Below are 27,210 nucleotides of genomic sequence, written 5' to 3'. Positions count from 1 at the left end.
TGCTCTCTGAATTTAAAACAGTCTCTGCTCCTGACATGGGACAGCGTCCTTCAAGGGGAACTTGGCAAAGTGCAGAATTGTAAATGCACTTTTTTTTTCCTGACCCAGTAGGAATTTCTTCTATAGATAGACTTGTGGAGGGAGTGAAGATACTAGTTTGCAGATAGTCACTGGAGTAGCAAAAGTCTGGAAATAACCTAAATACCCTTCCGTAGGGAACTGGCCAAATAATTACAGAGCATCGCTCAAAAGAATACCCTGTAGCATGGGGGGGGAAAAGATCTATGTATCTATCCATACACAAATGTTACCTAAAGGTATGAAATGACCTCCAAAATCTATTGAGTAAAACCGAGGGGTAGAATCAAGTTGAAGTGTGATACTGTTTGTGCAAAAACAAAAGCAAATATATAATTGTACGTGAAGAAAAGCTCTTGGATGGATTATCCAAAAGCTAGAATGACTCAGGTCTGGGGCCAAATCCAGGCTCTGTCATTTTTGCTGTGTGAAAATAGCCAACACAATATTGAAGGAGCAAAACAAATTCAGTGCACTGACACTACCCGACTTCAAGACGTACTATAAAGCTGCAGTAATCAGGACAGTGTGGTGTTGACAAAAGAACAAATAGATCAATGGGACAGAATAGAGAGCCCAGAAATAGACCCATATAAATATAGTCAACTGATCTCCGACAAAGGAGTAAAGGCAATACAGTGGAGAAAAGACAAATGGTGCTTTGCAACAAACGGTGCTGAAACAACTGGACACACACATGCAAAAAAAGAAAAAAATCTTGACACAGACCTTACACCTTTCACAAAAATTAACTCAAGATGGATCATAGACCTAAATGTAAAACACAAAACTATAAAACTCCTACAAGATAACCTAGGAGAAAATCTAGATTTTTCTTGGGCATGGAGATGATTTTTTAGATGTAATACTAAAGGCATGATCCATGAAAGAAAGAATTGATAAGCTAGACTTCATTAAAATTAAAAACTTCCACTCTGCGAAAGATATTGTCAAGGGAATGAGAAGATAAGCCGCAGACTGGGAGAAAATATATCTGACAAAGGACTGTTATCCAAATATACAAAGAACTCTTAAAGCTCAACAATAAGAAAGCAAATAACCTGATTTAAAAAGAGGGAAAAGACCTGAACAGACACCTCACCAAATGAAATACACAGATGAATAATAAACGTGAAAAGATGCTCAACGTAATTTGTCATTAGAAAATTGCAAATTAAAACAACAATGAGGTACTATTACATACCTAATAGAATGGCCAAAATCCAAAACAGTGACAACACCAAATGCTGACGAAGATGTGGAGAAACAGGAACTCTCTTTCATTGCTGGTGGGAATGCAAAACAGCACAGTTACTTTGGAAGACAGTTTGGCGGCTTCTTATGAAACTAAACATACTTCTACCATACGATCCAGCAATCATGCTCCTTCGTATTTACCCAAACGAGTTGAAAACTTATGTCCACACGAAAACCTGCACATAGATGTTTATAGCAGCTTTATTCATAATTGCCAAAACTTGGAAGCAACCAAGATGTCCTTCAGTAGGTGAATGGATAAAATGGTAATTCAGACAATGGAATATTACTCAGTGCTAAGACTAAATGAATTACCAAGCCATAAAAAAGACATGGAGGAAACATAAATGCATATTACTAAGGGAGAGAAGCCAATTGGAAAAGGCTACACACTGTATGATTCCAACTATATCATATTCTGGAAAAGATCAAACTATGGAGACAGTAAAAGGATCAGTGGTTGCCAGGGGTTAAGGGAGGATGGGGGGATGAACAGGCAGATAGTAGAGGATTTTCAGGGCAGTGAAACTATTCTGTATGATACCGTAATGGTAGATATATGGCCCAATACATTGTCAAAAACCATAGAATATACAACTCCAAGAGTGAACCCTAATGTGAACTATGCACTTTAGGTGATAATGATGCATCAATGTGACACTCGATTGTAACAAATGTACCACCTGGTGTGGGATGTTTGTAGTGGGGGAGGCTCTGTGTGGGAGGGGGGCAGGGAGCACGTGGTAAATCTCTGTACTTTCCACTCCATTTTGCTATGAACCTAAAACTGTTCTAAAGAATAAAGTCTATTAAAAAATTGGTTAAATGGCCAATTTTATGTTATGTATATTTTAACCACAATAAAAATTGTTCATAGCAGCTTCATTCATGACATCACCAAACCGGAAACAATGCAAATGTCCATCAACTGTAGAATGACTCAGTGAATGGTGGAGTGGTCACCAGGTGGAATACTATGCAGCCACTGCTACACATAATGACACAGATGAATCTTAAAAACATAACGCTGGGCTTCCCTGATGGCGCAGTGGTTAAGAATTGGCCTGCCAGTGCAGGGGACATGGGTTCGAGCCCTGGTCCGGGAAGATCCCACATGCCGCAGAGCCTGCGTGCCACAACTACTGAAGCCTGCGCGCCTAGAGCCCGTACCCCACAACAAGAGAAGCCACCGCAATGAGAAGCCTGCACACCTCAATGAAGAGTAGCCCCCACTCGCCGCAACTAGAGAAAGCCCACGTGCAGCAATGAAGACACAACAGAGCCAATAAATAAATAAATTAATTTTAAAAAAAAGAACATAATGCTGGGAGTGGGGGAGGATAAATTAGGAGTTTGGGATTAGCAGATACAAACTACTATATATAAAAGAGGTAAACAAGGGAACTAGATTCAATATCCTGTAATAAACCATAAAGGAAAAGAGTATGAAAAAGAATACATACAATATAAATGAAAAAGAATGTATATTATATATGTACGTATAACTGAACACCAAAAGCTGACACACTGTAAATCAACTATACTTCAATTAAAAAAAAAAACATAATGCTGAGTGAAAGAAGTGGTATACAAAATAATACATACTGTATGATTTTATTTGTATCAAATTCAAGAACAGGCAAGACTGATCTTTGCTCTTAGAAGTCAGAATAGTGACTACCCGTGGGAGGTGGGTAGTGACTGATGGGGACATGGATGGGGGCTTCTGCAGGGCTGGGATGTTCTGTTTTGGGATCTGGGTGCTGTCTAGTTTGTGAAAATTCACCAAACTGTACACTTATGATTTGTGCCCATTTGTGCATGTGTGCTGTCAATTCAAAAGAATACGTATAGACACATGTATACATATATATATACACATACATACCATACATATATACAAATACATACACATACACGTACACACACACACACACATCACTCTGGAATCCAAAGGATGGGTGTTCTAATTCTGGTTCTGCACTCACTAGGTTTATGACCCTAGACAGGCCCCTGTACTTCACTGAGCCTCTGTTTCCTCATCTGTAAAATAGGGATAATAATACCTCACAAGGTCAACAAAAGTACGTCAGGGCTGGCTACGAGCATACTGATTCGGTGCTTACTATTAATATTCTGGCTGCTGTTCCCTTTGGTGACCAAGCCCAGGCGGGGGCAGGGTGGGGCTGGGGACTCTGTTTCCAAGGAAGAGATGGGGCATGGGGAGGACCAGTCTAAACTGAGGAGCAGGAAACGGTTATCTTGCAAAAACTACTGTAAAAGGAGAATACTAGCCAGGGAGCCTGGGTGTGCACGTGTGTGTGTGTGGGGGGAGTTGCTCGGGTCCAGCCTGGGTGGTGGCTGCCTGGGGAGCCGGTCTCCCCTGGGCCTCCTGGGGAAGGAAGGCACTTAGGAGTGGAATGAACGCAGAGCTGGGGAAATGGATCCTTTCCTGGAGAGCAGGGCCCTTCACTATCGCTGGGCAATCAAGATGGCTGTAAAACTTTAATCACCTTCTCAGGCCACACAGCTCTGGGCTGGGGAGCTGGGTCCTTGAGGGGGGAAGCAGGTTCCCAACCGTCGTTCTCCTCCCTGGGGAAGCCTGGTAGCTTCAGGAGGCTTGGGCTGGGCCCCAGGATCTCTGCGGCCCAGTGACCTGGATTTCACACCTGAGGAGGGGAGGGGGCACTGAGAGACCTGGCCGCGCCTTTAGGAACAACCCAGCAGAGTCAGACTTGGGTTCCATTCCAGACTCCACCACGTATGAGCTGTGTGACCTTGGTGGGTCATTCAAGCCATCTGAACCTCGTTTTCCAAATCTGTAAAATGGGGATAGTTCCTACCGCATAGGGTTTGCTGTGAGGACTAAACAGCCTCCCTTTGCAAACAGAGTAAAATCCAAAATGTTACCAGTGGCCTACTAAGCCCAATTTGGTCTCAATACCATCTGGCCTCGTTCCCTATGACTTGCCCTCTTGTACGCTTCTTGCTGTTCTCCAAGCATGCCAAGCTCAGCCCACTGCAGGGCCTTTGCCCCGTCAGTCTCCCTGTCTAGAGCCCTTTCCTGCAGACCTCGCTGCAGCAGTTAGAGCTCAGCTGGAACGTCACTCTTCAGGAGGCCTTCCCTGGCCACGTGTCTGAAGCAGCCACCTCTGGGCACTCGCCATGCCATCAGCCTAGTGCCTTCCCAGCGCTTACAGCTGAACGAGGATAACCCGATCTCGTACTGCTCCTTGCTTGTTCCTGTCTCCCCCACTCGACTGAAAGCTTCAGAAGGGCAGGGATCTTGTCCGTCGCTCAAAACACACTTCCACACACTCACACGCACTCCTTCCACACTCCCAGACAGGAGGGTCTCGCTGCCCCTGCCCAACCAGTGTGAAAAGCAATCAGGCTGTTGTGCAGGCTCTGTCCAGAGAGGAGGGGCCCTCTTCCGGCCCCTCGAGGTGCTGGAGGGGAGACTTGGCTGGCTCAAGCCTTGGTCCCCCGAATGTGCTGATGGAGACAGCTGGGAGGACGGCGTGGCACCGCATCACAGGGCTTCGAGGTCTCCCATCTTCCTTCTGGGGTCCTGGGGCTTCAGCAGGAGCAAGGGGTGGGCCGCGGAGCCCTAGAGAAGAAAGGAACAGGGGCTGTGTGGCCTGTGTGTGTGTGTGTGTGTGTATGTGTGACTGTGTGTGGGATGTGAGTGTGGATGAGTACGTTTGTGCGGGTGTGCATGTGTGTGAGATATTGGGTGTATGAATAGGAGTGTGCGACTGTGACTGTATGTGGAATGCTGTGTGTGTTCAAGCGAGGGTGAGTGTGTTGATGGTATGTGTGAGGGTGTGAGCGCATGTGTGATTGTGTGTGAATGTGTGTTAGCATGTGTGAGCATGTAAGGCTGTGTTTGTGTGTGTGACTGTGGATGTGAGTGTGTGAGCATGAACCTGTGTCTACACATGGGGAAAGGAAAGTAGAGTTATCAAGAAAATGCCAACAAGGGAATTCCCTGGCAGTCCAGTGGTTAGGTCTCGGTGCTTCCACTGCAGAGGGCATGGGTTCAATCCCTGGTCGGGGAACTAAGAGCCCGCAAGCCACACGGTGCGACCAAAATATATATATATATATATATATATATATATATTTATATATGAAAAAGAAAGAAAGAAAGAGAGGGACAGGGAGAGAGACAGAGAGAGGAAGGGAGGGAGGAAGGAAGGAAGGAAGGAAGGAAATGCCAACAAGCCCAAAGAGAAAAGTCAACATCCCTCAAAATCCCACCACTCAGAGAATTCCTATTGTGGTGAACAGGGAACTCAGAGGGCAGACTGTTGGGTTCAAACCCCATATGTGTCCCTTACTGGAGAGTGACAGGGGGCAAGTCACTGCACCTCTCTGGGCCTCAGGTTCCCCCGTCTGTAACACGGTGCTATAATAGTGCCTAGCTCAAAGGTTTGCTGTAAGGATGAACGGAGATAAGGTGGGTGGTAGATGTGTTAGCTCAGGTCCGGTAGAGAGGAGCCTCGGTCAACAGCTGTCATCTGTAGTCACCTGTTGATCTAGGGTAAGGGCCAGAGTCTTAAAGCCCCAGAGTCTTCCTCCCCAACCCCATCCCTGCATCACGCTGAGCCATGGAGGGAACTCTAAGGCAGGGGGCAGGGGTCATTTCCAGGGGTCAAGACTTCCTCCCCAGCTGCACGCCTTAGTTCTGCCAGCTCAATAGGATTGACATCCAAGCTTCTTCTCGGGGCTTTGCAGACCGAGGTCTTGGGGATGCACGGCGGACCATGACGGGGTTCCCAGGTATGGCTTGCGTGTGCTGTGATGGGGCTCCCCGAGGATGGAGGGCACGCTCTGTAAGACAGAAATACACTCATCTCACACCGCGGCTGTACAGAACTTGAACCTGGTTGCACTGGGTGTGGCCACCGACCGACCACGCCCTATTCACACCTGAATCCGTCGGGAGCACCACCGGAAGTCTCACCGGACGGAGCGTTTTCGTAGGGACACTCACTGGGGCGATCCGCGGCGAACCCTAAGAGACTGTGGCGTTGGCAACGGGAGCGCCGGGCAAGGTCGCGGGATAAATGCTAAACCCAAGCTCAGACGCACAAAACTGGAGAGCAGTTGGAGGGAACGAGGTCAGACCCTAGAGCTCTGTCCTCGTGGCGTTCGCTGGTTCTTCAAAACCTCCGAGCAGAAAAGGGAGCCAGCGTTTAAGCAGAGGATCTTGAGATCCCGAGTCCCTACTTCTCCACGTCCTGTGAATGTGTGACTCAGTTCACCTATCTGTAAAGTGGGACAATTAATTCCCGCCTCGTGGATGGAGAAACTCTGAAGCGGAACGAGAAGGCCGCGTGCTCCCAGCGGAGGCTGCCAGCCCCAACCCGGCCGGGAGCATCTTCCTGCACCGCAGACCGTTTTCTGGGGCGGAGTCTTCGTTCTTTTCCGCACTTGGGAATTTAGAACGGACCCTTGGCCGCTAGTTCCAGACCGCCTCGGCTGGGGGCGTATCCGGAAGTGTCCCTACGGAAGCCGGCGGGTCCGCGCGCGGCACCTCACCATGGGGACCGCGGCGCCTCCGCGGCGCTTCTGCCGCTGCGCCTGCTTCTGCTCCGAGAACTTGTACGTGGCGCGCTACGGCCTGCACGTGCGCTTCCGGAGCGAGCAGCAGCTGCGCCAGGACTACGGCCCCGTGAGTGGCCTCTATTGGCTCTGCGGGGAAATGGGCGGGGAGGGGTCGTTTGCTTTGCCTTTGGCGCGCTCAGGTCTGACGATAAGAATGACTTAACCTTTAGGTACCTCATTGTTTTCAACCTTAAATGGGGATAATGGTGTCCTTAGTGAGGTTGTCGTGAGGAATGAATGAATGAACGTACATGCAAAATGCTCAGGGCAGGGCCTGGCTCAGAGTACTCTGTCAGCGTTATTACCAAGAGCAGCTGGGAACCCTGCTCTGTGCTCAACGTGCTTATCGCATTCCATCCTTACAATGATCCTGTGAGGTCGGATCATCTCCATTTCAAGGAGAAACTGAGGCTCAGAGACGTTTAAGTGACTTAAACGTCACAAGGTCACACCGTCGCGCTCACTGGCCTTTCTGCTCCCAGATCCTGCGCAGCCGAGGCTGTGTCAGCCCCAAGGACTTCCAGCAGCTGTTGGGAGAGGTAACAACTCCCCGCCCGCCCTCGATTGCTCCCTCCGCACCCAGCCTGGCCCTTCCTCTTTAGATTTGCATCAGCAGTATGAGGAGTCTCCCAACGCCAGTGTCAGACCCTTAGACCTCCCCTTTCCCCCTTCCTGTCCTCACTCACCACAGCACCTGGGTCCTGGCAGCAGAAAAAGGGAAAGCAGGAAAAACGCCAAGTTGTCTGCCTCATGCCCTTTTGAGATGAGATACTTGGGCTCCGGGGAGGAGTCACTTGCCCAAGGTTTCACAGCAGGTGGAGTTGAGGTCCCACCCAGGGCCGCCTGGCTCCTGGCTCTTCACCCCTCCCCCCACGCCACTTCTGCGGCTGCTGCTTGTCTCCCACCCGGGGGTTAACTGTCGGGAGGCTTCCCAGGACAGCCCGCTGCAGCCTCTGGAACACAAGCTTTGACCGGGACTCTGTTTCCCCTCCTTGAGTGGGCCCAGCTGGTTGAGGAGCAGCGAGGGGTCTCATCCCAGCCAGGCTCAGGCTGGTGCAGCCCTGAGTGGGATGGGCCCCCTCTGGAAGGATTCCCCTTCAGCTAACAGCTTAGCACCTGCCATTTACCCTGGTAGAGTCAGGAGCACAGGGAGACGTTGCTCCCAGCCCTGGCCATGCCCTGGGCTTCCTGAGCCTCAGTTTCCTCATCTGCACAGTGGCCTCGGGGGGGGATGGGAGGCCCCAAGCTCATAACCAGGCCCTGTGTGACCCCAGCTTGAGAAGGAGGTGGAGCGGCGGCAGCGGCTGGGGCAGGAGTCGGCTGCCAGGAAGGCCCTCATTGCGAGCTCCTACCACCCAGCACGGCCCGATGTCTACAACTCGCTGCAGGTACCTGGCCGGGGCAGGTTACTGGAAGGAGGCGGAGGCATCCGGGCCTGGGGGCTGTCTGCCCCACGGCTTGTGTGTTTTGCCCCCAGGATGTGGCTCTGGCCCCCGAGTTTCTGGCCGCAGTTGAGTACAGCACATCGCCAGGTGCAGACCTCCAGGGCCTTCTGCAGCGGCTGGAGACAGTGTCGGGTGAGGTTTTGGCCCATCACCTTGCAGCACTGGGGGTGGGAGACTGAGGTCCCTCCACCCACCATATCTGCCTCCAAAAATCAAACCAGCAGGACTGAGAAGGGCTGGCGGGACAGACCCATCAGGAGCAGGGCATCTGTATCCATTCACTCACTTATCCAACAGTTATTCAGTGCCTTGCATCAGACACGCTCAAATAGGGGTGACTGAAGAGGTTAACAAAGGGACAGTTGAGACAAGTGTGGGCTAAGGAATCAGCAAGGGATGGGGAGGGACCCGCCCCAGGGCTAGCAGCGGGGGTGGGGTTGGGGGTAGGGAGCTGTTCCTATCCCAAGACCTGAAGGAGTGGGCAAGAATGAGGTTTCTTGAACCTGCCAGGACCTGAAGCTGTGGGAGAGGGCTCGCCGGACGGGGTGCACATCTGAATTTGGAGACTAGACCTCAGGGCAGGGTGAGGCTTCAGGGATGAGTGGGAGGCCCAAGAATAGGGGTCCCCTGCCGCACGTTATGTCATTTAATCATCACAAGAGCCCTGAGAGGTGAGTACTCACGTCATCCCCATTGTACAGATAAGGAGACTGAGGCTGGGGGAAGTGAAAAGGTTATGGGCAGATTGAAACCTACACCGGAGCTCCCGGCCAACCGACTGTCTCTCCCTCCACAGAGGAGAAGCGTATCTACCGGCTGCCAGTGTTCACAGCGCCGTTCTGCCAGGCCCTGCTGGAGGAGCTGGAGCACTTCGAGCAGTCGGACATGCCCAAGGGAAGACCCAACACCATGAACAACTACGGGGTGGGTGAGGCTCCACCCGGTGGGCCCGAGGAGGTGGGGACATCGTCTGGTGAGACGTACCCCAGCGCTGCAGACCTTCTCCAAGCCTCGGTTTCCCCATCTGTAAAATGAGATCACAGCAGGATTATTATGAAGTTAAGCACGTTGATGTTTGCAAAGCACTTAACAGTGTCCTTAGTAAGGGACTCCCCCAGGGACCCAGGGTGAGGCCCTACCAGTTTCCCTGCTGACCCTGGGATCCCCCTCCCAGGTGCTGCTACACGAGCTGGGCCTGGATGAGCCACTGGTGACGCCACTGAGGGAGCGCTTCCTGCAGCCGCTGATGGCCCTGCTGTACCCAGAGTACAGGGGCTGGCTGGACACCCACCGCGCCTTCGTGGTCAAATACGCTCCAGGCCAGGATCGCGAGCTGGGCTGCCACTACGATAACGCCGAGCTCACCCTCAACGTGGCCCTGGGCAAGGCCTTCACGGGGGGCGCCCTCTACTTTGGGGACCTCTTTCAGGTTAGTGTGTGTGACCCATGGGGCAGGGCCGGGGCCACCGAGAGTGCCCAGGCCTGAGCCCCGCTGTCCACAGGCGCCTTCGGCCCTGGCCAACCCCCTGGAGGTGGAGCATGTGGTGGGCCAGGGCATCCTGCACCGGGGGGGCCAGCTGCACGGGGCCCGGCCCCTGGGCACTGGTGAGCGTTGGAACCTGGTCGTCTGGCTCCGCGCCTCTGCTGTGCGCAACCGCCTCTGCCCCATGTGCTGCCGCAAGCCCGACCTGGTGGATGATGAGGGCTTCGGCGACGGCTTCACCCGCGAGGAGCCCGCCACGGTGGATGTGTGTGCACTGACTTGAGCCTGGCTGGGGTCAGTGTGGGGGGGTGAGGGGCAGAAATAAACACCCTGCAGCCCTCAGCACATCTTGGTTCAAAAGGACACACAAGCTTCTGGGTCATTCTTTCAGCAGACACGTTGGCTTAGGTCGGCTCTGTTAGAACCAGAGCCTGAGACAGGGATTCCTGTGCAGGGGGTTTAAGGAGGGGATACTCTTGGGAGAAGAGGGAGCAGGACAGAGCAGGAAGGAACTGGGCCAAGAAGGTTTGAAATGGCATCCAGCCTCAGCCCGATCCCACGGGGCTCTCTGGAGCATGAATCATACCACAGTTTGCCCTCCACATCAGATATTGGCTATAGGATGTTTTGGGGTAGGGAGGGAGTGAGTAACTTCCCAGACATCCGTCTCCAGGGCAAGGTGGTTCCCAGCGGCCAAGGGAATCTTCGAGAGAAGAGTACAGGTGTGAGGGACTTCCCTGGTGGTCCAGTGGTTAAGAATCTGCCTTCCAATGCAGGGGACGTGGGTTCAATCCCTGGTTGGGGAACTAAGATCCCACATGCCGTGGGGCAAGTAAGCCCATGCACAGCAACTACTGAGCCCGCGCACGTCAACTAGAGAGTACGTGCGCCACAGCGAAGAGCCCACGTGCCGCAACTAAGACCCGAGGCAGCCTAAAATAAATACATAAAATAAAAAATAAATAAATGTTAAAAAAAAAAAAGAGTACAGGTGTGAGGTGTCAGCAGCAGACACCACGCTGGGAGTGAGCGCCCCGTCTACATAGGGGATTTAGATGGGCCACCGACAGCATCTTCTGGACCGTGTGGAGGGGTTACTGCAGAGGGATTAAAAGCAGGGACTTGGAGCCAGACCTCTTGGGTTCGAATTCTGATTCGGCCGCTTCCAGCTGTGACTGTGGGTAAGCCACGTGATTCTCCGTGCCTTTGTTTCCTCCTCTGGAAAGTACTCGTGTCCTAGAGGTGTTGTGGAGATCAAGTGACTTCCCGTTTATACAGTGATTTTTAACAGACCTGTGAGTTTGCTGCTGTCGTTACTATTGAAGAGTTTGCAACTTGGCGGCCCCAGGATTGGATGAGGCATGCAGCTATGCTGTGTTTGGGAGGGTTTTCCATGTTGAAAGCTTGAGTTCTGGCTTCCGTGGAAAGGTGGGAAGATCTGGAAACACCGGGCCCCAATCGACACTGCAGTAATCAGCGGGAGCGGACTCAGTTGCCTCCACTCTAGACAGGCCTGCGGTGCACTTCCTCACAGGGGTCCTTCCGTCATTCATTGTCATGCTCTCTCTGGTCCTTATGGACATTTGAGTTTGCTACGTGTGTATTACTGGGTGGAGACGGTGTAAAGACCAAGGCTCTGGAGCTTACGGGTTGCAGTGGACACGTTCGCAGACAATCCAGAGAGGAAAGCGGCGCGCAGTCGCCTTCTTTCCTGGGGCATCACGGAGACTAGGGATGCTGCGGGCACGGCGAAAGGACAGTGATGGGAGAGGGCATAGCTGCGGCAAAGGACCCGCGGGCTCCGGGGCTGGCGCCAGGCTGGAGAGCAGGTCTCTCGTCTGGGAGCTCCGCCTGGAGCCCCAGCTCGCCTCTCCGGGAGGTCAGTGCGTCAGACTCAGTTTCTTGGGCTGTCCCAGAGACGGAACTTGGGGCTTCAGAACTAAAGGCAGCAGCGCCTTGCTTCGCGGTCGGACAGCCTCCCAGAGCACTGTCCCGGGCCGGAAGTCGCCCAGCCGCCGCTTCCTCACGCGAAGGCGTGGTGCAGGGTTGGCGGTCCGGCCGGATGGGCGGTTGAGGAGGGAGCGGAGCAGCCGCGGGGACTTTCTTTCAGGCGGCGAGGCCGCGGAGGGCGCGGGGTGGAGGTACGAGCGCGCGGGAAGGAATGAAGGACGCACCTGGCAGCTGAGGATCGTGGCCGTTTCTAGAGGCGCCTGAGCCGCGTGCGCAGGCGTGGAGCGTCCGGGCGGGGGCGGGGGCGGGGGTGGGCCCTTAAAGGGGCCGCAGCGAAGGATTCGGGAGTCCGCGGAGAACCCGGGGTACCCAGGGGTGGGGGTGGGTGAGGATCGTGCGGTTGCACGGACTCCCTCAGTATCCCTGCTCCGGGTGGTGACCAGGCCCCGAGTAGAGCCGCCCTCGGAACCCAGTCTGTGGGCCGGCCCTGTGATCAATCCCCAGTTTAAGCGTGTCTCCCCGTCTGCAGCCCGCGGCGCTATGGCTCACGTCGGCTCTCGCAAGCGCTCGAGGAGTCGCAGCCGGTCCCGGGGGCGAGGGTCGGAAAAGAAAAGAAAGAAGAGCAGTAAGGACGCCCCGAGAAGCTGCTCGGCTTCTAGATCCCAAAGCCGCAAGGCCAGCACCACCTCCTCTGGGGCGGAGGGTGAGAACCAGAGGGAATGGGAAAGGGGTGAGGGAACTTCATGGAGGAAGTTGCAGGCAGCTGGGCGGGCTTCTCCGGACTGGCTGTGGGGAAATTGCGGTGAGCGCTCTTCAGAGGGACACAGAGTGTAGATCCTGGATATCTGGGTTGAAAGACGCTCAGAATCCGGAGGCTGGGCCAGCCCATTGAGTACGGAGTGAAGGGAGCATTTCATCATATTTTTGGTGCAGCTGGGTCTGAGATATGGAGGCTGGCCGCCCTGCTCCTGGGCAGTGACTGCGCAGCCCAGAAAGTGCCTCTCCACAGGGTGCAGAGCCCTCCTCTAGAAAGCCCTGCCGGGAGGGTCTCACCCCTCTGTAGTCAGCCTAAGCCTGCTACGGGCCAGAGCAAGGGGACGAAGGTTTACTTCTTCGCCTCCTGGCCTTCCAGCCTCACCTTCTCCCTGCGTCACAGAGAGAAGCAAACACAAGGCCCGGAGGAGACCACGATCCAGCTCCTCCTCCTCTTCTTCCCGTTCTTCCAGCGGCTCTTCCTCCTCGTCCTCCTCCTCTTCCTCCAGCGATGGCCGGAAGAAGCGGGGGAAGCACAAGGACAAGAAGAGGAAGAAAAGGAAGAAAAGGAAGAAGAAGCTGAAGAAGAGAGACAAGGATAAGGCCAAGGTGCGGCAGACCGAGGCTGTGCCCGGACCCTCGCTGGACCAGTGGCACAGAGCAGCCGAGCAGGAAGAGGGTGGCCCAGGTACAGTGCTGCCGTTGTGCAAGGCGGGGAGGGTCCCCCCCCTGAGGCCCCCACTCCTGAGCCCCCCACACCGCCACCTCCCTGCCATCTTACCTTCCAGTCCTGACGGACGAGCAGAAGTCCCGCATCCAGGCCATGAAGCCCATGACCAAGGAGGAGTGGGATGCCCGGCAGAGCGTCATCCGCAAGGTGGTGGACCCGGAGACAGGACGCACCAGGTGGGCAGCCGGGCCCCACAGCTGCATCTGGGCGCCCTGGTCCCAGACCGGCACTCTCAGGAGGAGCGGTGGTGGCTGCTTCTGCTGCTCTAAAAGGACCGAGGATGAGGGAGAAAAAGGAGTCACTCGTTGATGGGACTTCTCAGGCCACTGCTGCCCATCCCTCAGAGCAGGCGACTGCAGGGGCTGGAAGGGCCTTGGGGGGGGGTCTTCAAAGAGCCGCTGTTGGCTGGTCCGATGGCAGAGCCCACCGGGCTGCCCTCATCCCTGTCCCAAGGGTGGGAGGGAGGGGTGGGAGCTGCTCGAGATGGTGGGGTCTGAGGCCTGGCACCCCTCTGCTGGATGCTTCTGGTTCTGTTGCCCTGGCCTCTAACTTAGAGGCTCAGCCTCTTCCCCCTCCTCCTCTAGGCTCATTAAGGGAGACGGTGAGGTCTTAGAGGAAATCGTAACCAAGGAACGACACAGAGAGATCAACAAGGTGGGTGTCGACCCCTTGCCCAGGCCCACCCCCAGCTCTGCTTCTGATGTGTCCCCTCCTGTGTGCTTTCTTCCCCAGCAAGCCACCCGAGGGGATGGTCTGGCCTTCCAGATGCGAGCAGGGCTGCTGCCCTGAGGGCCCCACTGGCCAAGGCCTGCACACAGTGTTGGTGGCACAGCCTGAAGGCTGGCCTCAGGGTGGGCAGCAGGGAGCCCGTCGGATGCTGCTTGTCTCTCTCCTGCAGACCGGCCTCTGGCCCAGCCTCCTGTCAGATGCAGGGGGTGGAGGTCAGGGTCACTGGCCTAATTGGCTCCCCTAACTCCTGAAAGAGTGCAGCTTCCCAGATATTAAAGGTACCCTGGTTGGAGACTTCTTCTGTGCTGTTGCTTTTTGTGCTGAGGGGGGGAGAAGAGTGCAGCCCGACTTCCAGGGCAAAAATAAGGACTCCAGAAGCTTTTGGGGAAAGCAAAGGCCACGTCAGCCACCTTTGCCCTCCTCACCCTCAGGTGAGGTCCTGCCTGGACCAGACCCAGGGCCCCCACCTCCAGCTGAATCCCAGACCCTTGGCTCTTAAACTGGGTTTGCTCAGGCTTGGAGAGAGGCTGCTGCCCTCGCCGCTTATGCCACAGACGACCGTAGTTGAGAACCCTGGTGGCCCGGGAGGAATCCTGGCCCGGCTCACCGGCTGTGTCCTCTGTGAAGTAGAGGCTGATGGTACCCACCTCCCTGACCGGGTTGCTGTGAGGCCCAACTGAGTTCATGCCTGATGAAGGGCTGGAAGGGGCTAGAAGGGGGCCCAGCGTAGGTAAGACCCCCGTGAGTGTCTTGCTATTACTGTGAGCGTAGCTGACACTGTGTACTGGGAAGGACAGCCTCTCCCCTCACAGGACAGGCAGGGCCCCCATCCCGGCCCCCGCCCCCCCCCCCGCCCCCCCCGCCCCCCCCGCCCCCCTCTGGTTGCCGGCGCAGTACTGAGACCCAGAAGGAAGCCTTCCTGCTTCTTTAATTGGTGTAACAGACAACGACACAGTACACAGAGCACACTCAGGCCTGATGGAGCAGGGACAGCAAGGGCGGGCGGGGGCAAGTCAGGACACCACTCACATTCGGTCCAGACAGATGGGGGGCCGAGACGTGAAGACTGCGACGTGGCGGGCGGGCGGGCAGGCAGCTCAGACTGAGCTAGGAAGGGGGCGTGGGGTCTCTGTTGAGTCCCTCTTTAGAAATCAAAGAGAAGGCAGGTGGGGGGATCTGGGGGGGCGGGCTGAGGCTCAGTCCTGGGGGCTTGGGGGTGGGAGTGGGACTAAGGCTTCTACTCTAACAGGCCTGGGGTGGGGTGGCAGTCAGCAAGGCCTGCTTCACCCTTTGGTTACGACTGGTCGGGCCTGAGCCCTGCAGCTCAGCACCCAATGCTGTAAACATTTTTGGTATTTTTAAAGGACTCTGTCCTCCCTCTCTTAGTTTCTGAAAAACTGGTGCTTCCTTAAGAGGATAATGTGCCGAAAGGAATCTTCAGGGAGGTCAGGAAGCAGACCTGGATAGAGAAGAGAGACGTCAACGGGGAGGCTGGGCTGCCCACCTCGCCATCTATGGCTGAGGGCCGCTGGGAGAGGCCCGGGGACTATTGCTGTTGTCCTTGGCATGGCTGGCGGCTGGGCAGGCAGGCGGGGAGCTCGGAGCCGTGGGGGAGCTGCCCACTGGGAGAGGCCGAGCCCACTGCCCACCCGGCCTCCTGGGGCCAGGCGGCCTCCCAGCCTTCATTGCAGGCGGGCTGAGACTCTTCCAGGTGCTCCTCCGGATGGCAGCTCACCCGGCGACAGGCGAGCTGGGGCGAGGTGGGACCGACAGGAGGCGGCACTGGCCATGGGGCCCCTCGTCGGGGCTGTGATTGTCGGGCCAAGCGATTCCCACTGGGAGCAAGGGGTTAGATATTGCACTTTCACTGCAACAGTTACATTAAAACTTGGTCCATAAAATAATCGTCGCTTTATACATAACGCCTGAAACAACAACAAAAAGCTACATCTTAAATATGAATAAACCCTGAAGGTCCCATCCCTCCAGACATTTTTCTCTGCACAAAATAAATAGCTTTCACTCTGTACAGACCCACTTTTGCAGAACATTTACACGACCCTTTGGCTGTACATATCTACACACGGGAAAATGTTAACATCCATCAGTGCGCCTCCCCGTCCCAGCCCACGAGGCCCTGAGGCCGTATCCAGGTTGGCAGCAGCTTCTCACAGAAGGAGCCTGGTCGCTGGACGGCTGGCTGGGGCCCGGCAGGCTCCCCCGTCTCAGAGAAGGTGGAGGAGCAGCAGAGGGGCTGCCCGGGGCTGAGCCACAGCTGAGACTGCGGTCGGTTCCCGGGAGGGAGGACTGATGCTCAGACCCAGCGCGCAGGACAGCCCGGTCCTTACCAGGTGGGAAATGAAGTCGTGGCTGCCTGCCCTGAAGCTAACTAAGCGAGTTGTGGCTTCTTAGATTCGGCATCGAAACGGAATTGGTGTTAAAAAAAACCTAAGTGTGTGCCCCACTCACCCCAGAGTAGAAATTCAGTGGAATTAACAGGGGTCAGGCGAGGCAGGGAGCCCACGCCCCGCTGCCTGGGCAGGGGACAGGGCCCTGGGACCCAGAACCAGGCTGGACTCCGTCACAGTGCTGGGCGTTTTCACGTGGAGGGGCTGCGTTTGGTACTGAAAGAGTTAAGAAAAGGAAGCAGCCAAGGATTGCTCATTTAAAAAAACCTCATAGAAATCAGATTGGAGGAGTAGAAAGGTGTAGAAACGTGGAAGGGGGGGCCGAGGCGTGGGGCCTTGGCTGACGGCCGGCGAGGAGCGGAAGAAGTAGGCCCGGCCGGTCCCGGCCCCGCAGCCCGAGGCGAGGCTTCTCAGGAGCCACCCACCTCGGCTTCACCGGCCGGGCGGCCTGGGCTCTGCCTGGGGCTGAGAAGACGCCAGGCCCTCGGCTGGAAGGGGCTCCCGGTGGGGCAGCTAGAAGGGGTTGGGGGTCCAGGGCTGCCATGGGCTGGCGGGCCAGGTGGAGCTGCGGAAATTACCATATGGCCTTTCTCTCCTACTTGTACAAGAATTCTCTGCCCTGGAGCCTTCTGTGTGGCGATGGGTCCTGGATCAGCAAACGCTGAATTTTCACGCACGTCAACGGATCTGTAGCCATAGGAGATGGTGATGGGTCTCCACCTTAAACTTCAGTGCAAAACCAGTGAGGTCGAGCAGTTGAGTAACTCGAGTTAACAAGAAGCAGGCTGTCCCCTGTTGGAGCTGCTACCAAGTGGGAGGGGACTTGGGGGTCGGGGCGAGCTAGTGGATGGGAGGTGCCCAGGCCTGGCATCAGGGTGCTGGGCGGTCAACGCAGGGCAAGCGTCCGGGCGTGCCTTCCCGGCCAGTCCACGTTGGGGGGTCCTGGTCCCTCCGTCATCCTCGGGCTGGTCGTCCTGCCAGCTTCCACGACAAGCTGGAACCCTGCAGACCCTAACACGTGAGGCAGGGCTGGCGCGTGTGTGTGTGGCGCGGCCCCGTGTCCTCCGCCGGGCCCTGGGACAAGCTGGGCCCCAGCCGACTGTCCGTGCCCAGGCCAGGCCTCCTGGCAGGGCGGGCCGCCCCGGCCTAGCACCATGGAGACCACAGCGCCTTGCTCCCGGAGCCCTACTTGGGGCCCGCAGCTGCCCCCGGCTCGGGCCGGCCGGCCATGGCGCGGCCCCAGCAGCCGGCCGCCACGCTCATGCTACGCTGTCCCCGCTGCTCGCCGTCCGCCTGGCTCTGCGTCCGCTCGTGCCGGTGGCTGGGCCCGCTGGGCTGGGCCGAGATGGTGCGGAGCAGGTGGTTCCGGGAGCGCAGGAAGTCGCCCTGGCCGGGCAGGCCGAAGCTGCCCTTGCGCAGCGCCATGCGGGTGGCCGCGTTGCGGGCCGGCCGCGCCCGGTGGTTGTACTTGAGCTGGGCCAGGTGGGCCGCGTAGCCGTCGGTGATGAACTGCGGGGGAGGGAGGGCAACGCGGAGCACGGCTGTCAGGGGGCGGGGCTCCCGGGGCTGCCCGCCCGCCCACGCAGCCGCCAGGACGCGTCCGCTCACCTGGCACTGCTGCTGCAGCTTCTTGGTGGGCCGGCCCACGATGTAGATCTGCATGGGGGACAGGCTGATGGAGCTGTAGACCGCCACGTCCTTGGTGGAGCCGTAGGCCGCGTGCACGCGCAGGTGCAGCTGTGGGCGAGACGGGCGTGGGCGCGGGCTCGGCCCTTCCGCCCGTCCCCACCCCACTCCCTTCTAGCCGGGACCCACCTCAGAGATGAGCAGCTTCAGGAAGTTGGCCTTGTGCCTCAGCGGGTCGTGCACCAGGCCGTCACAGAAGGACACCACGCCGTGAGGGAAGTTGTGCTGGGCCAGCCATGCCACCACCCGCTGCTTCTGCATGTCCGGCCGGCCCGTCACATAGATGATGAGGTAGCCCAGGTCCTGCCAGTGCCTGGGGGCGAGGGGCAGGCCTGGGTGTCCCACGGACGCACTGTCCTCCCTCCTGGGCCGCCCAGCCAGTCCCCACGGGGGCCACTAAAGGGCGCCTCTCGGGTCAGGCGCCGACAGCAGCAGCAGCCAGACTGGCTGCAGCGCGGGGCTCACGGTCCCCACCCCCACCCCCTGCAGCAGGTGTGACTGGTCTCGTTAGAAGCAGCCCCGCTCCCCAGCTAAGGGAACTGAGGCATCAACAGCAAGAGGTTACAGCTGGGAAGTGTGACCAGGCCGCGGGGTCCCTGCCCCACGTCCCCGCTCTGGCACCCAGGGCCCTCCGCCGCCTGGCCGCGGAGCTGCCTGCCTCCGAGCCCCCCCGCTGCTGCTCGGAGCGCTCACCGCACCACGTCCACGGCCCCAGCCCGCACTTTGGGGTCGCTGCCCATGATGGACACGCTGGCGGCGAAGGAGCCGTCGATGCTGAAGACCACGAACTCCGTGCCCTTGGGCAGCACGGTGATGTAGCTGTCGGCAAACGTGTGGTCTCCCCTGGGAGGGGGCAGCTCATCAGAACCCACCAGGGCTCCTTCCTCCCGCCCCGGACGAGGCTGACCCGGCCTGCTCACTCCTTGGAGCTCATACCTGACCACCATCTTGACGGGGTAGACACCCACGCCCAGGCGGTGGGTCTCGGGGATGGTGTAGGAGACGCGCCCGCTGCTGTTGGTCACCAGCGTGTCCAGGTACAGCCACTCACCCGAGGGCGGCTGCATCATGATGTGCACGTCCACCTGGAGCCGGGAGGGCTGGTCACGGCTGGGCCGCGCCCTTGGCCTCCCCACCCCCACTTCCCACCCCCCAGCCAGAGGGAGGCGAGGTGGGGGGGCTCCCGCGGGCTCCCTGTGTCTTCACCTTCTCCCCAGTCAGGGTGACCATGTCCAGGGGCCCATACATGAACCGGCCTGTCAGGACCTGCGGGCCATCCTCGTTGGCGACCGCGTCATTGATCCGGTGATTGGCCGTCACATTCTGGGGGGAGGAGGAGCAAAGCTGGGTCAGGGCTGGGGATGGAGGGGCGGCTGGGGCCTCCTGGGCTCAGCTCAAGCTTCCCATGGGCCTGGGGGGTGAGTATGGGTGCAAAGCTCAATGACCCAGCTCAGCCACTGAGCTACATGGCCTTGGCGCTGGTCCCCGTCTGTAAACGGGGTAACAGCTCCAACCCCAGACTGTGAGGATTAAGTAAGACAGCACACTTCTCTGTGACTCAGTTTTCTCATCTGTAAAATGGGGTCTTCTCGCGAGGATTCAATAGGACGACAGCTGTGGGGCCTGGGCACTCAGAGGACCCCTCACCCGCAGCTTCACGTGGGTCCTCTTGCGCTGCCACTTCTCTCTCGGCTTTGATGGAGTGAACACCGAGACCTCCTTGCCGTCCAGTTCCAAGATGCTGGAGTTGTCGTGCCTCATGACCTGGGAGGGGACACAGAGGGAGGCCATGGGGCAGGCTCAAGCCTGGGGCTTCCTGTTCTAGAGGGGAGAGGCCAGCGGCCCTAGGGGCCATGCTACCCCTGGGAGGGTTTGCGGGGGGGACACTATTTAACCCCACTGCAGTCTGCTCTCTGGCCCATGAAGGTGCACATCCATTCACCCCATCTCAACATCCCCACGGCTTCCTCCGTCCTGCTGGCTGTGGCGTCTGCTGGTGCCAGAAAGTGGGGCTCCCCACCGTCCTCATCTATGAAATGGGGCCACCTCAGCAGCGGTGTCATTCGGGCCTCCTGAGAGGTGCAGGTGTGCCCGGCAGTGGGACCCTGGGTACCTGTCTCAGCAGGAAGGAGACCACATCCGTGGACTCCCAGTAGCTGGCGTGGAAGAGGTGGGGCAGGGCCACGGTGGGGAAGGCCGTCAGGGCGTCGGGGCAGTACAGGGCGTAGTCGATCCGCTTCTGACCCCACCACTTCGCAGCAACTGCCAAGAGGAGGGGCTGTGACTGCGCTGGGCCCCAGGGGCTCACCTGGCCCCTCAGGCCGGGCTCAGCCCAGAGGCAAGACCCTCCTCTGACCAGAGAGAAGGGCTGCAACCAAAGCAAGTCTCCTTCTCCCAGACTCGGCGACAGGGGAGCAGCAAGCAGCCAGGGCGTCCGAGGAGGGGGAGGTGGGGGACTGCGGCTCAGCCGGGAGGATGTGGAGTTACAGGGGGAGGGGACAAGCCCAGTCTGGAGGCAGGACTCCCTGTCCCTGGTCCTGTCGACCCCCTGCCCTGGGCCTTATCACTGCCCTCTCCAGGCTTCTCCTGGACCCCGTCTGCCCCCGCAGGCCTCAAGGCTGTGAAAGGCTTTGCAGAGATGGAGTCACGATTCCTGGGCCCCAAGGCAAGGCCCGCTGTCCTCAGCACCTGGCAGGCAGGGTGTGAAGTGAGGGCCTTCAGTCTACGGAGCCTGCGTGTGAAGCTGGCTCCCCCTCCGGGCTGGGGGACCGCCCCAGGTTTGCAAAAGCCTCCCTGGTGGCTGCGCGCAGGAGGGGCACCTGGTTAGGCTCGGGGTGGCCCTGCTCTCCGCCTGCAGCCTGCCTGACGGGCAACCCCCAGTCCTCACCCGGCCTCCATCCAGCCGCCCCCCCCGCCCCCCGCTGCTCCTGCTTCCTCCCTGGAAGTCTGGGTGCTCCCAGACCAAGCCGCCATCTCCCCGCTAGGCCTCAGCGGGGCCCGGGGGTGAGGCATGCCTGGAAACAGAGCGTGACCCCAGTTAGAGAAGGCGGACGTGTGTGCATGGAGGGCCCGTGATGCCCGGGACCTTCTCTGATGTCTAAGTCGGGGAGGCGGGGGCCCTCCCCAGGCTGGGGCTCGCCTGCTGGCCCGGGGCGGTGGGAGGTAGGGGGGGAGGGCAAGCAGGGACGGGCACCTGACGCTGGGGCTGTGGCTGAGCGGCGCACAGGCTCAGCCCTGCTGGGGCCACCACTGCCCCAACGGGCCAGGAGGACACCCACGCCGGCCTTAGCCCCGGACCCCTGCTCTGTCAGGCAGCCTGGGAGCCAGTCAAGTGGCAGGGGGCCGCTGGCCCCAGGGGAGCGGGGGCGGGGGTGACCCGGACTCTGCTTCCAGCTGCTGAGAAGCTTCTGAGATGGGCAGGAGCGAAGGAGGTCATGGGTGACTCTGCCCCCTGGGGCAGCAGGAGGGGCTGGCACAGGAGACCTCACCTCCCTGGCTCCCCTTGGCCACCGCTGCAGCTTCTCCAGAAATGGGCCCCCCAGCCTTCTCCTTTAAGGAGCACCTGCCCCCCTGGAGCTAGGACCCCTCCTCCCAGACCCATCACTCCCCAGCTGAGACAGCACCGCCAATCTCCCACCACTTGGACTTGCCCCCCCATGCCCTGCCCCAGGGCCACCCCTTTCAACGCTCCTTCCTTCCAGAGTCCTCTATGGACACGGGGGCTGGATCACTCTTCGCTGCGGGGCCGTCCTGGGCACCGTACGGTGTTGAGCAGCACACCTGGTCTCTACCCACCAGATGCCAGTGGTGCCCACCCCAGTTGCCTCCAGACGCTGCAAACTGTCCTCTGGGGGACGGGCACAGTGGCCGCCGTTGAGACTGGCTGCGACAGGGCACAGCCCCCTTGCTGTGACGGGGAGGGCAGGCCCTGGCACTGCTGCACTCACTCTGGGCAATGCTGGACGCCGTGTAGCTCTCAGCCATGCCTGACACCTGGCTGGCGATGCTGATCTCGCTGGCCCGGCGGAAACCTCGGGCAGTGGGGGCTGTGCCGGGCGAGGAGGGGGCCGCGTGCTCTTGGAAGACCGCGTTGTGGGCCTGGAGTGCATCTGCTGCAGGCGGACAGGGACCAGAGACTGCGGGTAAGGAGGCCTCGCCCAGCCCGGCCCTCCAGCCCCCGAGCAGTGGGAGGGGGCGTCCAGCATGTGCCGGGGCTGGGGCGGCTGGAGCGGCCGCTGTGCTAGGCAAGGCCGACACGTCCAGCTGCAGAGGAGCAGGGGCATCTGAGCAAAGCTGGCAGAGTGGATGGGCCCAAGCGTGCCAGGGCCCGCCTGCTCAGGGCCCAGAGCTGAGGCAGAGAGAAGGGAGCGCTGGGGCAGGGGTGGACAGACGGACCAACACAGACACAGTGGGCAGGGAGGCAACGTGGCCGGGCTCATGCCCCACACCGGCCACCCTTCCAGCCCAGCCTTCTTGGCCTCTGGGGCTCGGCCTGGCCTGACCCACAGCCCGCGGCAGCTGGGTTTGGGGGCGCTAACAACAGGGGCCTGGGGCAGCTTCCCAGGGATGCCCAGGGCTGAGGACTGAGAATGAGGCAACACCCCTGCACATCCCTCACACACGGGCCACATCGAGCCAGCCCCGAATGGGCATCTGGGGGCAACGGCAGGTGCTGAGGGCTCGAGCCAGGCTCACCTGGGCCCAGCCTGAGAACGGGGCTCGGCTACAGGACCCACATCTAGCCGGGGTGCAGGAGATGCCTGGACCTCCTCAGGGAGAGGGAGTGGGGCCCTGAGAATCCAACCCCTCGCCAGGACCGAAGTCTTCTCCTGGGGGTCAGGTGGGTCCCAGCGGGCTCGAGGCCTCACCCCAACTCCTGCTGCTAGCCTCACAAACGGGGGAGAGAACCCTCGGACTGACACCTGTGCTGGGTGACCCTGAGACGGCTGCTCCCCTCTCTGGGCTCCTGCGCCTCCTCTGCTTTGGGTCCCCTCCCTGCTCTGCCCGGTGTCCAGAGGGGGCACCAAGCCTGCTCCCGGGGATCTGTCCTGGCCGGTCTCTGCTCCTCGCCACCACAGTTCCACAACTTCTGGGTGGCCAAGGAGGGCATGGGGGTCCCTGAGGACCAGCGGTCAGCCGGAGAAGCAGACGCCACCACGAGCAGGGGGGTTACACACACTCAGCAGAGCCCGGGCTGGGGCGGGGCCCGTCTTGCCAGGTGAGTGCGGGGACGGGGATACTGGTCTCCAGGAAGCCATCCCTGTGAGGGAGGGGGACCAGGGGGCCGCCCTCCAGGACCAGCTAGGGGTTTCTCTGCACGGTCTGGACTGGAGGCATATGGGGAGAGAAGAGGAGACACAAGAACAGACACTGTGTGCACATGACACAGACACGCGCCGCTCCTCAAGAGCCAGGACATGACAGGACTGGGACACGGGGGCAGGTGGGACGGGCCCTTCCCGGGGGGCGAGAGTGGGCCACGGGCAACCCTCTCTCATGCTCCTGCACCCCAGCTTCAGGCTAGGTGACCTGGAGGCTCCGGAGCTGCCTGCCGTGGGGCTCCCTTCACAGGGCAGGACAATGCCCGGGACTCAGCCAGGGGCCCTCAGGTCCTCAGCTCTGCCTTGGCGGGGCGGTGGGGAGGGGAGCGAGGTGCCCAGCTGTGTGTGTGTGTGTGTGTGTGTTGGGCGGGGGGGGGGCGGGGAGGCCCTGGCCTGTGAGGCGGTCTCCCTCCTACCTCCCTGGGGTGGGTGGGGCTCATGCATCCACACCTACACCAGGTGTCCCGCTTCCAAGGTGTTCAGTGCAGGCCGCCCCTCCCCGCACGGCAGGGCCAGCCCCGGCCTGGGGCACCCAAGGAGAGGGGACAAGTCCCACCCTCCCCCAGGGCCGGGGGCCCATGGGGCTCTCACCCAGCAGCGTCGAGCAGCCGTCCCCCAGCGGGTAGCGCTGGTAGCGGGGGATGCTGAGAGGCGGCAGGGCGTGGAATCGCCGCTCCAGCAGCGGCTCCAGGCGCGAGGCCGACGGGTCGGCGGGGTGGAACAGGTTGTAGACTTGCTGGCAGGCGGGCCGCAGCTGGAAAACTGGGGGTTGGAGAGGGGGGGCAGTCGCAGAGCCTGGAGCTAGCTCCGCCCTCAGGAGGCGGGGCCTAGAGCAGGTTGGGATTGGGTGGAGTGCGACGGGACGGGGTTGGGGATACAGAGAAACCCGAAAGTGTGTCTCTATCAATTTTGGGATTCTGTTTGGGCCACTGTCCCTTTATTAACCAAATTTGTTTTAATTGAAAAAGTTATAATGACGGTGGTTAAAAAAATTTCTTTTTAAGTACAGAACTATATATGATAAAAGACATATAACGGAGGGTTCCCTTTCTCCCCAGAGCCCGGGGGCTGGCGCCCCACCTGCAACTTTTGGGAGCCTCACGCGCATGCGCGGCCCGAGCCGTGTGGAGCCGTCCTCCGCGATTAGAAATGTCTCTAGGCTGTGCGATGGGGCTGTGCTTTCGAACATCTCATAGTTAGTTGATGGGAAGATCACGTGAATGTCATTATAAACTATCAGTAACATATATCTCACTTTAAAAAATACATACAAATAGGAACATAATCTATGCTTTTTGAACATAATCTATGCTTTTTTTTCATTTAACACAATAAATGGGAGTCTTCCGTATCAGCACTCTAGTTCCGCCCCATTCTTTTTAACTGCGCGGGGTATTCCATTGTATGGCTGTGCCGCAATTGATTTAACCAGCCCGCATCCCGTTTAGGTTGGTTCTGGTTTTTCACCGTTACAGATGACGTTGCCCTAACATCAGTGTCTCTGAGTCTGTGCACTCATACCGAAGCCACTGTTTACTTGCTCTTGGGCAAGTGTCTACGCCTGCCTCTCTGAGCTTCAGTTTCCCGCTGGGGCCGCTGCACAGCTCCTGTAGGATGGCAGGTCTCCCTGGACCGCACTCGTTGATCCCGGGGTCACTGGGCCGGGACCGCTGCTCTGACGGCCGCTTAGCCCACAGGTTCCGCCTCCCTGTGTGTGTAGCCATGAGGAGGAACCTGGAGCGGCGTGGCTGTGGTCCCTCCGGGGCTGGGAGGCCACCCAATCGAGGAGACTTTGGGGGTGCCTGGCTTCACATCTCTTCCTTATGGGAAGACCTTGGGCCTGGGAGACTGGGTCTGGCCCCATCTGATCCTGGGGCAGCCCCTTCTATCTCTGGACCTCAGCTCCCAGAGGTGCCTTGGAGATTAAACGAAACAGCGTGTTGGGAAATGGGGCCAGAGACTGAGCTGCTGAAGCTGGAGCAAAGGAGAGCAATGGGCCCTTGGTGGGGGGTGCAGAAAAGAGGAGGAAAGGGTCTGGGATGTGGCCATGGCCTCATGACAGGGGTCCACTGAGACCTTCTGCCCAGCTCATGCCCGCCCACCCCCCTGCCTCACTCCTCCCCTGCAGGGACTCTCACCATCCAGGGAGGGGATGACCGTCTTCCTCAAGGCCAGGACCAGCCCCAGCGGGCACCCGAAGAGGAAGAGGTCAGCAATCTCAAAGTCGAACTTGCCCACGGCCCCTGCGCCGTCCAGCATGGTGGAGCTGCTTGAGCGGCGGGAGCTGGGCTCATTCCTCAGCACGCTGGCGTGGAGGCTGCAGACGCGGGGGTACGAATGAGGTCACACCACGGCCCTTCTCGGGGCTGGCCTGTCCTTAGCCTCCTGAAAGAGGCTCCTCAGGGGTCATCAGGCCCAAACGAGGCTTGGCCCCTGTGTGGTCCTGTGAGTGCAGCTGTCCAGCACCTGCTGGGACACCTCCAGTGACAGCAGGTCCCAACCTCTCTAGGGAGCCCACTGCCTTTGGGACAGCCCTGACCGGGATCACGCCGCCCCTGGTCAGTTCTGCCCCCCGATTCTGCCATCCCCACTTCCAGCCCTGGTCAATCTGTTCCCTCTGACTCAAGATGGCCCAAGGCGTGTACAAGACCACAGCCGTACCCAACAAGCACCTTCTCGTGGCTGAAGAGCCGTGGCCCAGTCTGGGGATCCCAGGACGAGGGCCGGGGGGCCTCCAGCACCCTCACGTTGGCTGTCGGCATGATCTGGTCCATGTCCTCACTTCTGAGCCGTCCCTCAGAGTCCCCCCCTCCTCCCCTGGCGGGGGGCCTCGCTACCCACCTGGACAGAAAGGCCTGGTGCTGCTGGATGGTGTCCAGCTCGTAGGTGGACGAGTCACTCCTCTTGCGGGGCAGCTGCTGTCTGGGGTCCTCAGCGCCGTTGCTTCGGGGGATGTCGATGTTGCTGCGGCTCAGGTGTCGGCTGCTCTCCAGGTTGCCGCCGTGTGCCGCACTGACCGTCGTGCCCGGGGACAGCAGGTCAGTGTCCTGGAACGGCCCCATGCAGGCTCACTGCCCGGTGGCCACTGGCCTGGCCCCCTCTTCAGTGTCCTGGAAGCCGTGTCTGCCCTCCTGACTCCAGGCCCACTGGCCACTGCTCAGCGGCCTCTCACCCAAGCCAGGGAGGGAAAAGCCCTGTCCCTCTGTGCCCCATGGTCCCCCCTAGCCTTCACGCCTGGCCTGGCCTGCCCATGTGGGCCTTGCTCATCTCCCACGGATCCCGCTGCCTCGCCCGGCCTGCCAGGCCATTTGCTGCTCTGCAGCAGAGGGACCTTGGGTCCTCTCTCCTACTGGGCAGCTCAGAGGATCCACCCCCCAGGACCAGAGCCTGCTCCCCACGGTGCAGACCCTGCTTCACCGCCTGCTGAAGCTGCCGTGCTCCTAGGTTGAGCCGCGGCGCAGCTCTTCACCTGTCCCAGGCACCCACCCCCTGCCTTTGGGCACCTGCATTAGCAGCCTCTGCCCTTCCCTTTTTCTGCAGGCCTCTGGGATGTTCGGAGCCAGAGGGTGACAGTCCCCATCCTGGAGGTCCCCTGCTCCGGGGGCTGCGGGAAGCTAGTACCTGCACACTGGCCACACTGCCCCGGCGGCTGCTGCTCTGACTCTCAGACGCCGTCTGGTTGCTGCAGCATAAGGCATCGTATGCCAGGATGCCCCCGACGCAGTCCCCGATCAGGCAGACCTGGAGGGGGAGAGGC

The 27,210-nt window shown here is 59.0% G+C and overlaps 3 protein-coding genes and 1 long non-coding RNA gene across 9 annotated transcripts in view; 2 read left to right on the top strand and 2 right to left on the bottom strand.

Moving 5' to 3' along the window:
- Window positions 1–2,994: 2,994 nt before the first annotated feature.
- LOC118880151 lies at window positions 2,995–6,361 on the bottom strand. Its single transcript, XR_005016233.1, has 3 exons — window positions 6,271–6,361; window positions 5,709–6,171; window positions 2,995–4,945 (listed from the first exon to the last, which is right to left on the bottom strand). It is a non-coding gene; the product is annotated as an uncharacterized LOC118880151 (long non-coding RNA).
- Window positions 6,362–6,364: 3 nt separating this feature from the next.
- On the top strand, window positions 6,365–10,236 carry OGFOD2 (2-oxoglutarate and iron dependent oxygenase domain containing 2). The gene is made up of 7 exons (XM_036823591.1): window positions 6,365–7,015; window positions 7,431–7,487; window positions 8,223–8,336; window positions 8,426–8,525; window positions 9,190–9,317; window positions 9,568–9,822; window positions 9,896–10,236. Exons 1-7 carry the CDS (start codon window positions 6,884–6,886, stop codon window positions 10,157–10,159), a joined length of 1,050 nt encoding a protein of 349 aa, XP_036679486.1. The 5' UTR covers window positions 6,365–6,883; the 3' UTR covers window positions 10,160–10,236.
- A 1,640-nt stretch (window positions 10,237–11,876) lies between these two features.
- Window positions 11,877–14,335, top strand: ARL6IP4 (ADP ribosylation factor like GTPase 6 interacting protein 4). 3 transcript variants are annotated; one of them, XM_036823594.1, is made up of 6 exons: window positions 11,877–12,017; window positions 12,356–12,529; window positions 12,959–13,267; window positions 13,368–13,485; window positions 13,894–13,963; window positions 14,042–14,335. In XM_036823594.1, the coding sequence occupies exons 2-6, from the start codon at window positions 12,367–12,369 to the stop codon at window positions 14,096–14,098; spliced, it is 717 nt and encodes a 238-aa protein (XP_036679489.1). In that variant the 5' UTR covers window positions 11,877–12,017; window positions 12,356–12,366; the 3' UTR covers window positions 14,099–14,335. The 3 variants fall into 3 exon arrangements, with proteins under 3 accessions (XP_036679489.1, XP_036679487.1, XP_036679490.1); XM_036823592.1 differs by having other exon boundaries at window positions 11,912–12,095; XM_036823595.1 differs by having other exon boundaries at window positions 11,917–12,095; window positions 12,983–13,267.
- Window positions 14,336–14,949: 614 nt separating this feature from the next.
- The window catches only part of PITPNM2 (phosphatidylinositol transfer protein membrane associated 2), a 144,104-nt gene continuing 131,843 nt past the window's right edge, over window positions 14,950–27,210 (bottom strand). For 3 of the 4 annotated variants that reach the window (XM_036823201.1, XM_036823204.1, XM_036823202.1), the window contains 14 exons: window positions 27,075–27,194; window positions 26,295–26,500; window positions 25,592–25,770; window positions 24,534–24,686; window positions 24,045–24,215; window positions 22,080–22,244; window positions 20,246–20,394; window positions 19,780–19,896; window positions 19,339–19,455; window positions 19,069–19,217; window positions 18,826–18,975; window positions 18,262–18,445; window positions 18,055–18,183; window positions 14,950–17,955 (listed from right to left, as the gene is read on the bottom strand). In XM_036823201.1, coding sequence (XP_036679096.1) covers window positions 17,632–17,955; window positions 18,055–18,183; window positions 18,262–18,445; window positions 18,826–18,975; window positions 19,069–19,217; window positions 19,339–19,455; window positions 19,780–19,896; window positions 20,246–20,394; window positions 22,080–22,244; window positions 24,045–24,215; window positions 24,534–24,686; window positions 25,592–25,770; window positions 26,295–26,500; window positions 27,075–27,194 — 2,313 coding nt within the window. In that variant the 3' untranslated portion in view covers window positions 14,950–17,631. The remainder of the gene's footprint in view (window positions 17,956–18,054; window positions 18,184–18,261; window positions 18,446–18,825; window positions 18,976–19,068; window positions 19,218–19,338; window positions 19,456–19,779; window positions 19,897–20,245; window positions 20,395–22,079; window positions 22,245–24,044; window positions 24,216–24,533; window positions 24,687–25,591; window positions 25,771–26,294; window positions 26,501–27,074; window positions 27,195–27,210) is intronic. The other variant, XM_036823203.1, reaches the window with a different exon arrangement.

Source organism: Balaenoptera musculus, chromosome 14 (assembly GCF_009873245.2).
Source record: "Balaenoptera musculus isolate JJ_BM4_2016_0621 chromosome 14, mBalMus1.pri.v3, whole genome shotgun sequence".
Lineage (NCBI taxonomy): Eukaryota > Metazoa > Chordata > Mammalia > Artiodactyla > Balaenopteridae > Balaenoptera > Balaenoptera musculus.
The sequence above is the reverse complement of the archived record's forward strand: the minus strand, read 5'-3'. Positions and strand labels throughout refer to the sequence as shown.

Excerpts from the sequence above, each read along its gene's own strand:
- OGFOD2 (XM_036823591.1), top strand. The coding sequence starts at position 6,884 with ATGGGGACCGCGGCGCCTCCGCGGCGCTTCTGCCGCTGCGCCTGCTTC. Across the intron at positions 7,016-7,430 it reads TGCGCCAGGACTACGGCCCC|ATCCTGCGCAGCCGAGGCTG; the intron begins GTGAGTGGCCTC and ends TTCTGCTCCCAG. Across the intron at positions 8,526-9,189 it reads GCGGCTGGAGACAGTGTCGG|AGGAGAAGCGTATCTACCGG; the intron begins GTGAGGTTTTGG and ends CTCCCTCCACAG.
- ARL6IP4 (XM_036823594.1), top strand. The coding sequence starts at position 12,367 with ATGGCTCACGTCGGCTCTCGCAAGCGCTCGAGGAGTCGCAGCCGGTCC. Across the intron at positions 13,268-13,367 it reads GCAGGAAGAGGGTGGCCCAG|TCCTGACGGACGAGCAGAAG; the intron begins GTACAGTGCTGC and ends CTTACCTTCCAG. Across the intron at positions 13,486-13,893 it reads CCGGAGACAGGACGCACCAG|GCTCATTAAGGGAGACGGTG; the intron begins GTGGGCAGCCGG and ends CTCCTCCTCTAG.